This window comes from Equus przewalskii, chromosome 20 (genome assembly GCF_037783145.1).
Source record: "Equus przewalskii isolate Varuska chromosome 20, EquPr2, whole genome shotgun sequence".
In the NCBI taxonomy this organism is placed as follows: domain Eukaryota; kingdom Metazoa; phylum Chordata; class Mammalia; order Perissodactyla; family Equidae; genus Equus; species Equus przewalskii.
Window position 1 is genome coordinate 30,539,050 of NC_091850.1, and position 11,566 is coordinate 30,550,615.

Genomic DNA, 11,566 nt, shown 5'->3' on the forward strand with positions numbered 1-11,566 from the left:
CCACACCCTAGACAATGAGAGGACACTATGGGACCAGTACTTGATTAAATACAACAAATAGGGAAAAATTGATGTGAGCTATAGTGGTCATAACAGGCTTAATAAAAGAGGTGCAGCATGATCCGGGCCTTGAAGGGTAGGAGTTAGAAAGAGAGAGGAGAGGGAGGAAACATTCCGAGCAGGAACAAGAATGGCATGCTTGGAGATGAGTCAGAAGCCTGTTGTCTGTACCAGAAGATGGGTTGCCTAAATTGGGTTGGGCCAGATGTTAGGCGAAAGGAGGAGTGTTAATGATCCAGGGAGAGGATAGGATTTGTTAAGGCTTGATGTAGTAAGCCTTAGGACTTCCTTAGGTCCTTGAGTAGAGGTGTGAAAGAATGAAAGGGGTGACATGGTCATGGGAGAATGAGGTCTGTGCCCTAGGAAAAGCTCCTCATGGGTGGAGAGCAGAGTATATGAGAAGGGGCATATGTGAGGGGCAGAGTATATGAGAAGGGGCATATATGAGCAGAGTATATGATAAGGATCACACTGCATTTGTAGCTCAACAACCCCAAATCTCTCTTTCAGATTGTGTACCATGGGGATCCCTATAGTGCACACAACTCCACAGAGTTTCTCATCTACCAAAGAGGGGTCGAGGTTGGATGTTGGGGTTTGTGCATCAACTCCGTGTTTTCCTCACTTTATTCTTGTAAGTCTCCTCTTTCTAGGAGTGTCTTCTAAAGAGCTCTGGTCTAGCAGAATCTTGCATTTTATATTTCTATATTTATTATTTGCTCTTTAAAATACTAGATTCTTGATAAATATATGGAGGTCAGGTAACAAGATGGTGAAGTGTTGGACGGACGAAGGATGGAGTTCCAGCTGGAAGTGGTGATCGGCAGCAAGTCTCTGTTCTGCTGGAGTTGGATCATTGGCGGAGTTTCATGGATATGCTTATCTGATTTGTGGATGACACAAAACAGCAGGGATGGTTAATATGCTAGGTGACAAAATTAACATGTAAAATGATCTTCGCTCAGATGGGCAGGGTGGTATGTTACAGGAGCACTGTTCCAGGATTGAGAGTAATGGCTTTCTTTCTTAGGTACCAGCTTTCCATGGGGTCTGGAGCCTGTTAACCCCCACTTAGCTAAATTTCAGCTGTGAGGACACTGTAAACAAAGGGATTTCTTCGATTGGTTTTAAATAAGTCCAAACTGATGTTACTTCAACTCCAGGGCATCACATAGACTCATTTTGTGCTTGCTAATGTGGTTGGAAATCTCCAAGCCCTGTATACATTGAATCAAGTGAAAAGTCTGGCCTATAAAATGTATGCAGTTTCCCTATTTGGAGTGGAAATTGGGCTCCTGATAATGGGAGCTCCTCCAGGATTGTGGGGAGAATAACTGGTCCCTGACTTGGAGCTCTAGGCTTTGGACAGGCCCAGGGGACGGCAGTGGGATGGCCCAGGTGGGGCAGGGGGAGGTGATGTAGGACATTCCCCGTTACCATTCTCAGAGGCATCATTCTATCATTGACGTGTGCTTCTTATGGGGCAAGAGGGTGACATATACAATGACCCCTGGTTTGGTGTTTAGCCTTCCACCTAGCCATAGCACGGCAGGAAATCTGCTTCAAGATCAAGAAAATCTCTTCAAAATATAGCACAATTGGGAAAAGGGACCTAATATAAACATACAAGGAATTAGTGAGCCAAATAATCATAAAACCATAACATTCATTATTTTTAAATTTATGACAACCAAATAGTGGTGGCTTAAATCTTACATTTCCTTAGCAAAATTCTCCCTTTTGCTCTTAGAGTATATGAACTAAGAAAATTCCAGGAGGAAAACTTCAAGTATTTAAAATAGAATTAGGGAGCATTAGACTAAAACGATCTAATAAATTATCCATCTTAGTCCCTTTGTGCTTTCAAGAGGTGGGAGGACTATTTACTATGACTTTTATTCTTGTAAGAGGAACACATTTTTCCACAAATAATCAGCATTTTAATTTTGTGTCAATTTTAGCTTTTTTCCCCCTCAAAGAATCCCTACTAAGTACTATTCCATTAGTCTAGTTTGAGTTCCTGTATGAGTTTCATGGCATTTGAAAATTAAAAAGCATGTTATTTTTAGGCCCTTCCTAGTTAAAAGCCCTATGTACAAAATAAACTATAATTTGAATCGTGTTCCAAAGTTATACTCACATACAAATCTTTGGGATCCCTATCATTGTGAATTAGAACTAGAATTTTATTTATAAAATACCAGCCAACCCTGCTTAAGGATCTTCAGGGGCTCTCATGCCCATAGGATAAAGTCAAAGTCCTGAGCTTGGAATTCTAGGATTTTCCATTTGGTCTGGTTCAAACTTTGACCTCTCTCACTTCCACACAGATTAACTATCCCTGATGACCCACTACACGGACTTTCTCATCTCTGTATATTTGCTGCTGCTTTTGTTGTCTTCTTCTATCTGAGTTGCTCTTTCTACTTCCCCACTAGACAACTCCTAGTCATGCTTTTAGACCCAGCTCAAATATTACCTCCTCTGTGAAATCTTTCAGTTCTTTCCCCCTGCACCCCAACCCACCCTGGGCAGAATCAATCATTTCCTTAAATTCCAGAGCACACTATATAACCTTCTCTTTTGTACTCATCACATAACATCAGGTGCAGATCTCAAATTTCTATCCAGATGGAGCTTGACAGGGCAATCTGGCTGCTGGGGTGGCAGGTGGGGTATGGTGATAAAGGACTTGTTTTCAAGTTCCTTTTGCATGGCAGGCACACTTAGATCAATGAGAATAGCAACACTGAGTACTGAAATATAGCCAATTGTTCATATCATACGCTACTATTCATAACTCGTACTTAAATTTCCCTCCAGTCCTAACGAGAGGCACAGTGTAAGGATAAGACCACTACTGGGTATCAGACTCAGCAGAGGGTAAGTCAGCTTGGCCCTTAAATTTACTGATTTCTCTTCATGGATAAAGCATTCTTTGCCAGACTTTCAGTCTTTGTACCGAAGTTATCTATGTTTCCAAATAGCTCTTTATCGTTCTTTGTTTTCTCCTTGGCTGGCGTACACACTTGCATGAGAGCATTTCCCTAATGAATATTGATGATATCTTTTATGTATTGAGACATGTTAGATTGCATTTACTGCATAAACAAAATCACTAAGCAAACAGAAACTGACCTGGCTTTATACTGCCTTCATTCTCAACCTTGACAACAGCCTTCCAAGGTGAATTTAATAGAGGAAGCAATGTTGCTCACTTATCATTTTCAGAACAGTCTTCCATCAGATGACCTGAGACAGTGTTTAGTCTCATAATTGATTCAAATGTAATACAGGTTAGGTTTCTTGTCTATGTGGTGTAAGTCCAATAACTATTTGGATAGATATGGGAAATTTCATTCCTGAATAGGCACATTTCACGTATCTATTGTTTATCCCCTGGGTTCGTGTGTTTCAGTAGAATGGAGCAGGGGAAAGATAAGGAATGTATGGGTTAAAAACAACTGATTAAAAAAGGAAGATTTTTTTGAAAGCAATTTTTCCTGCCATGGTGTAAAACATTTTAAGGCAGAATTTTCAAAATTTTAAAGTGAGCTCTACCACCGTACTTTTGTGAGCAAGCCAAATTTACCTGATGGGAGGGGACCCAAGTTCAAAGGGAACCATCTTCAGCCCAGCCTGTATTGGTTGAAGTAATGACAGCCACCACTACCTGGATGTCTCCTATGTTCTCAGCATTGGGCTGAGTGATTTCACAGACATTTAATCTCATTTGATCCTGACTACCAACCCAAAGAAGGGTTTTATTAGTCCCATTTTTCAGATGAGGAAGCTGAGGTTTTGAGAAGTTGAGGAGGCTGTACGTAGAGGGTGAGGGAGCCAGCAATGGGGAGGTGCCAGGTGCAGTGGGAGCCCCTTACCAGCCTGGGAAGGGTTGGAAGCCAGAAAAAGTGTCTGCACATAATGCACATCCTTGACTTCCTTCTCAGGTGTGCAGACAGCATTCAGCTGCGGGGCAAAGAAGAGGATTTGGCTCATTCTGTAAAATCTGGTTGTTTTCATTTCCTCCAACCTGGCTGTGGGCCATGGGGCCAAGATAAGCCTGGGTTGTTGTTTGGTCCCATTAGCCTAGATCCCAGTGAATCAGAATGACCCCCACTTTTCGTCCATGTCTTGCAGCCCCAGGGCCCCACAGCCAAGGCTGGCTTTCCCACCACCCCTGTTGCATGCTGTTGCTATCCAGCTGCCTGCTACACAGTGCCTGGTCCTCCTTCCCTGTGGAAAAGAAAATCAACCTAGCAAGGCGATTTCCAGCTCTCCTTTATGCAAAGGGTTTAAAACGGATTCCAAAAGCCAGCTGTTTTCAAGCACAGATAGGGAAGTTCTTTTGTTCCTGACTCAGTATCAAAGGAAGGCTTCTAAAAAAAGTGAATCCTCAAAAGAAGGGATTATCTGAAATTATTAAATGTGGTGAGACACAGTCAGCTGTAATTTCTCCCTCTCTTCTCCCCACAGACTTTCAGAAAGTTTTGGTATCCTATGTTGGATTAAAGGGTCTTTACTTCATGGGGTATTTGCTGTTTGGCCTGGGGACAGGATTCATCGGGCTCTTCCCCAACATCTACTCCACCCTGGTCCTGTGCACCTCGTTCGGCGTGATGTCCAGCACCCTGTACACCGTGCCCTTTAACCTCATTGCCGAGTACCACCGCGAGGAGCAGGAGAAGCAGGTGCGTCATTGACCCTCTGTGCTGGGTAACATCTGGACTCCTCTGAAGCTGGGGGAGTTGGTACGAAAGTGTAGAGCAGAGCTTGAAACAGCAGCCCTGAAGTGCCCAGCCACATGTAATGATGGTCCGGCCAAGGCACGATCAGCTTTCCCAGCCCACCCCTCTCCTCCTTACTCTGAAGCCCTGTGCACCTGGGAGCATCAGGGCAGTACCGTTAACCACATTTGTCTGATTAGGAAAAGAGGGCTCAGGAATGCTGAGAACCAGCCTACACTCATATAGGGTCAAAGAAAGGGGAACCCAGGGATTCTGACAACTGCCCCAATGTCCAGCACACCTGCAGCATTTCCGGGTCCCCCCGACCCCCAGCACTGCAGAGGTGCATAGTGGGATTTCTGGGAGTTATTGGTTGAGGGTAAGAAATTCTTAGGCAATGTTTTCCTTGGAGTCCCGATTTCAGTAAGTCAGACCCCATGTGCAGGGAAGAAGGTTGGGGTTGCAGGGGGTCACCCCCACCAGCTGCCTCAAGGGAGGCCCATCTCCACCTTGGAGCTCTGGCTAGAGGGCCAGGCAATAAAGCCCTAAAAGAACACTAGGTTGGGTATTTCTACTCTAAAATTACCTCCTTTTCTTATCAATATATGCCACTTTTTCCCCATGAAAATAGGCTTACATTTCTTTACCTGGAGCAGTGATGTAAAAGCTAAAGAGATACCTTCGAGTTTAATCCACCACAGCATGAAACTGCCAAAACACTGAACACGTGCACATGACTGCAATGCCGGCTTTCTTTTCCATCATTTAATCCAGCAAACGCAGCAGGGTGGAATTGCACCACGAGTTCAAACCGTTCAAACAAGAGTTGTGGCAGTCCTTATCCCCTGGCAAACGTTGTCACTAATGTTTCAACGCGTGACAGGGGTTTGCTGTTAAAAAGACAGCTATCAAAAAGAACGGTCCCCCCAAAGAGAGAGTTGGATGGGACTAGGGCAAAAGCACGTAAGCTTTGAAACCTGGATTCAAATCCTGCCTCCCCCACTTGGCAGCTGTGGGACACTGGGGATGTTATTCATTTATTTATTAAATATCACTTAAAATGAGTTCATTTTTAGATGGAGTAATATATTCTCATGGTTCAACAATCACAACGATATGCAGCTATACTCTGAGAAGTGGCTCTCATCCACCCTTCCCTCTACTCTTTTGGGTTTTTTATCTTTCCAGCATTTTTTCATGAAAATCAAGCGAATAAGAATCTGTTTTCTTGTTTCCCGTTTCTTGTTCAAAGGATCATAGGCATTTTTCTGCACAATGATTTTGTTTTACTTAATAGCATAGGAATGATCATTCAAACTCTGAGCCTCAGTTTCCTAATCAATCAAATGAGAACAATATATGCACCTTATAGAGTTATCAGAAAATTAAATTAAACAAAAAGCACAGGTAATGATCTTATCATGTTGCCTACCTCACACCTGGCAGAGACTCAAAACATGGTAGTTAGTATTATTGTTATCATGATAATAATGTGGGCATCTGGGGAGGTGGTGATGATGAAATGAAGTAACATATGTGAAAGAACCTTGCACAAGGCCTAGCACGTAAAAGACATCCAATAACTGGCAACGCTATGAACAAATTCAGACAAAATATCAACTATAATCAATATTAATATATTAACCAAATATCAAACATGTTTTGAAAGGGTGAATTGCTTTTTTATGTTGCTTCTCCTATGTATATCAGTGATTCAACATCCTTCTAAAAATGTTTGAATTTTTAACACTAAGGGAAGGAAAGAAATGGGCTATTGATTGAGTTTCTACTACGTTGAATTTACTGACTTCTTAGGAAGAGATAATTTTGCATGTATTAACCATTTAACCCTCATAGGTGTTAACAGTGGAGTTGAAGACTTTGAAGCAAGTAGGGAAGGCAGCCTCAGGCAGGAGAGTGGAGCCTCCTGGTGGCCTTAAATCAGGGGCTGGCAAACCATGGCCCACTCGCCAAATGTGGCTTGCCACCTGCTTTTGTACAGTCTGTGAACTAAGAATTCTTTTGACATTTTTAAATGATTTTTTTTAAATCAATAGAAGCATAATATTTTGTGACGAGTGAAAATGACATGAAATTCAAATACCAATGTCCATAAAGTTATATTGGAACACCAGATGGCTTGTGTATTATAGCTGCTTCTGCACTACAATGGGAGTCGTGTATTGCAACCAAGACCATGTGACCTCCAAAGTTGAAAATACTTATTATCTGGCTCTTGACAGAGAAACGTTGCTGACTTCTGCCCCCGAGGATAGTTCGTCTAGATCAAATGCTGTTCCTGTGTTTCCCTTGCAGAGGCGGCAGGCCCAGGGAGGGGACGTGGACAGCAGTGGGCGAGGACAGGGCCTGGACTGTGCTGCCCTCACCTGCATGGTGCAGCTGGCTCAGATCCTGGTCGGAGGCGGCCTGGGCTTCCTGGTGAACATAGCAGGGAGTGTTGTCGTCGTGGTGATCACGGCCTCCGTGGTGGCGCTGATCGGCTGTTGCTTTGTGGTTCTCTTTGTTAGATATGTGGCGTAGGTCAATAAAGAGACATTGTCTCCAATCTCAGTGGAGCATATGGAAGAAAATCAATCTTTTCTTTAGCTTTGCCCTTTGGATGCCCATGTTATGATTTTAGGGGCGGTAATCTGTCTGCCTCTCTTTCAGCCAGCCCTCTGCACAACAGTCACCATATTTCAGAGATCGTTTGTCTTAGGAAAGACTGGGCTATGCCTCTGTTCACTGGTGGCAATGGATAAGTGTGGGTTAGAGTGCCTACATGTGCTTTTCTCAGTGCCGGGGCGTGGAGGAGCGGGGTCTCTTTTCCACCGGGCATTTCAGGCCTTGACGTTTTGCAGACCGTTCTACATGTGATGCTTGGATTGATTCTATGATGTGTTTTTTTTTTTTTTCTTAACCAGGGATCCATATATAGTTGGGAGGGTCACATTTTTCATCAAATTCACCAATACTCAAAATAGTGCTGGTGATTTATTTTATGATATTAATTTACTCATATTTAACTTGCTCATAATTCATTCATGTTAATTTATGATATCCCTGACAAGTCTGCTTGAACGTCTCGTGCTGGAGGATTTACCACTTTAACACAGCTCATTTCATTGACACAGTAAAAATATTTCTCTCTAGCCTGCACGTCTGTTCCATATGAACCCCTCTGGGGTCCATATTGAAAGTCTTTGGAAAACAGCCTCCTGTTTGTCCTATGATCGTCTCTTCTCCACTCGAAGTGTCTCTCTTCTCTCCTCCAGCCATATCCTCCAAGCGCATCTTCCGTGATAGTTTTCAGCAGCCTTGAGAGGCAGCATGGTTTAAGAGAAAGACCACGAGCTTTGGAGCCGGGCTTGTTTTGAATCCAAGCTTTGCTGCTCATCAGCAAACTACTGAGCCTTCTCAAGCCACATTTGCTTGTCTATATATTTCAGGTAACAATTCCTACCTCGGAGAACTGTGATGATTAATAATACCTATGTCTTATAGGTAATGATACCTAAGTTACTGAGTGCTTACCACTGTTCTAAATGTTTTCCATGTATTAACACAGCAGTCTTGGGGGTGGATGCTATTACTGATCTCCATTTGGTAGACGAGGAAGCTCAGGCAGTGAGGTATCATGTAGCTCACTTGAAGCTACTCACCTCGTAAGTGGCAGAGCTGGGACTTGAACCCAGGCTTTCCGACTCTGCTGTTTCTCAGGAGAACAGCACATAGCATGGAGGCTGGCAATTGGTCTGCGCTCCATGAATGACGACTATTGTCACTATTGTTAAAGGCTCATCATCCTGTTCCCCCATGCCTAGATCTGCCCCGGTCCTTCTGGGGTGTTTGTCTACACAACTCCAGATGTGCCTGAGCAGTGCAGAATGGAGATTTGCCCACATGTTTTTACAAGTTAAAAATGTATGTGGTTCCTTCTCCCACCTCATCTTAGAGTCTGGTAGTGTAGTCATCGCCTCAGATGAATTTCTAACTTACCAAAACCTTTGATCCTGGAAGGGGTTTTGGAGAAAGGAAATGAGCTGCCTTTGAGAACAGGGACATTAAGATTTGGGCTGCCGCTTTGGTTGACTTCATGCATAGTAGAATGGATGGGTTCAGTAGCATGGCCAGGCCCCTGCAGTGTTGGCTCCTTTAGGGTAGCGGTGCTGAGAAGAGGAAACATGCTCTGGTTGTTCTTTGGAAGGCTTTGGGTCCTCTTTCACACAACTGCTGGGTCTGTAAGGGGTACAGGCCCACTGCTAACTTTTGCAGGGCCCCGGCCAAGAAGGTCTGCAGCCCATCCCACTTCCCTCCTCCTCCCACTCTTAGTTCTGTCCAGCACTGAGAGCGCCCTGGTGTGCACTTTCCACTGGCACATCCATAGCCTCCCCAACCCCTTACCCACTACCACACCTCAGCCACCCCTCACACCCACCAGTGCAGACTCAGTGGTGTGGTACGCCCTCTGGAGGTTGGACCCAAGAAAGGATCCATGAAGGCCTTGTAAACGGACTCAGGGCCATTTAGATGGGAATTCTGAGGTCTCACGTACTGGAGCATAATCTAGAAGGTAAGGGGGGCTGGGCACAGGCTCCAGGCGACTCTGTGGATTCCTTGCCGTGTGGGGAGTGGTGCAGCTGGGAGGAGAAGGCTGAGCAAAGCCCTCTAATAAACAAACCCAGGGCAGGGGCCCTGGCAAGCCAAGTCTAGGGGCAGTACTGAAGAGTACCAGCCTGAGAGCGTAGCCAGAGAGCAGATCCAGTGTCACTGTGTTGCAGCCTCCCTCTCTTTCCCAATTCTCCGATGGTCTCAAACTGGATCTCTGTTGTCTCACACTCTCTCTCCCCTTGCCATGCATCAGCTCACAGGTTGCTGCTGCAATTCTCTTGATTGCCTCCTTTTCGTTTTAAGAGCCCACTCTGTGCTGCTACTGGGTTATCACACCTGTGACCGGGCAGTGCCAGCGTGTTGGGGTATGTCTGGAGCACCCGGTGGATCTGGCCACTTCTACTTTGTGTGTGTATGTGGAGAGGGAGGGGGAGGACAGGGGACTTACACTGAAGTGGTCACTCCCTCCTGCCCACTGCTCAACTGCCACCTGCAGAACACACAGCTTCCTTATCCGGCACCAGGCACTCCAGGCTCCCACAGCTTATCCCATGTTTTCCAGATCCCCGATTCTTTCCAGACCTGGCTGGGCTGTCTTCTCAGGCCTGAGTGTGCTGTTGTTTCACTCTGAGCCTTGCTCTAAGCCTCTCCTCATGGTGCGTCTCATTTTTTGCCCCCACTCAGGTCCCCCTGAATTATATTGGTATATTTATTCCCAAATGAAGTCATCTCATTCTTTTGGGGAGGTCAGATGCGAAACAACTGCATCTTCCCCTGGCTTCCTTTCTCCCTCTCTCCTTCACATCATCAGTTCCAGAGAAGCAAGGTCATGACTGACCTAGAGGAACGATCAAGGCAAACTCCCAGTGCCACAATGTGGATGATGGTGAGCAAGTGCTCAGAGGACCCAAGGGGACACAGCACCAGCATTAGGAAAGAAACAGCACCGAGCCACCTCTCTTGCTTTGCCCACCCATCTTTGGTCTCTGCAAAGCTTAGAAATGGAATCATTTGCAGAGTTCAGTGTTTATTTCATGATCACTTCTCCAAGGATTGTTCTGGTGATTAAAGATTTAGAAATGAAGGAGTAGGTGATCTGGAAGTGTCACCTGAAGCTGAAGGCCTTCTAATCTGGACCCTCGAGAAGGCAAAAGTAGTCATCTGTGGCCAGCCACAGCACGGTCTTTATTATAAGTGAAACTCTTTTCAGATGGAGCCCTGGATCAGCTAGTGGGATAAGGAAAGGAGCTAGAGCATGCATATTTCCCCCCACCACACACGCTCAAATATTCAAATACTTTACTCATTTAACTTAACTCCACCGAGGTTTGAATGAGCGGAGAGAATCCAACTTAAAAAGGCTTTAACTACCTTTGGGAACCCAAGTGCTTGTTCTCTGTATACCAATGACATGTTCTCTCTGGGACAAAATGTCCCATTCCCAAATAAAACAACTGCAGGGACACCTAAAACTTAATAGAAATCCTGCAGGAGAAAGGGAAGCCACTCAGCTTTGCTTCCTCCCTCCCTCCACCCCATGCACCTGACATTCTAACCTCAAAGCCTTTTTGATCACTGCATTTCCTCAGCTTCCAATCTCCTCTCTACATCCCCACTCCCTGTCTAAATTGACATTTCTGCCTGTCTAAATTGTACCCATATTTCTAGGTCCATCTCAGATACCACTTTGACCAGGAGGTCTCTGATCCCCCAGCAGAAACAAGCTTTCCATCACCTGTATTCCCACAGCATCTTCTTTTAGTCCTTACCATGACATTGAACTCATTGTTCCATGACTTACTTGCCTCGTGCACATGGCTGTATCTCCTTTGAGTGTAGAAGTCAGGAATGTGTCTGGTTCATGTATGTGATCCTAACACCCGGTATGCGGCTTGGCACACAATAGGCATTCAAAAAATAAATTGTTGATTTCAACTGATTTGATCACTTCCTTGTTGATTCTTTTGTTCTTGTGGTAGACAGAAGTCATGGTCTTTGCTTCCTCAAGTCATGATCTCAGAAGCCCTCAGGTTTGGATGGGGACAAGTTGACCCTTTTTGTGGAGTTCTTTCATGAAGGGCTTGTCTCTGGACCCTTCTGTTATTCTAGTGCCCATCGTAGCAGAAGCACATACTTCAACACACTTTCCTAAGAATCCTGAGCTACCC

General features: G+C 44.8%; 1 protein-coding gene across 2 annotated transcripts in view; it reads left to right on the forward strand.

Annotated features, from left to right (window-relative positions):
- The window catches only part of SLC45A2 (solute carrier family 45 member 2), a 30,134-nt gene extending 22,756 nt beyond the window's left edge, over positions 1-7,378 (forward strand). For both annotated transcript variants that reach the window (XM_008511859.2, XM_008511865.2), the window contains exons 5-7: positions 571-694; positions 4,537-4,751; positions 7,104-7,378. In XM_008511859.2, the coding sequence (XP_008510081.2) occupies positions 571-694; positions 4,537-4,751; positions 7,104-7,328 (564 nt within the window). In that variant the 3' untranslated portion in view covers positions 7,329-7,378. The remainder of the gene's footprint in view (positions 1-570; positions 695-4,536; positions 4,752-7,103) is intronic.
- Positions 7,379-11,566: the final 4,188 nt, after the last annotated feature.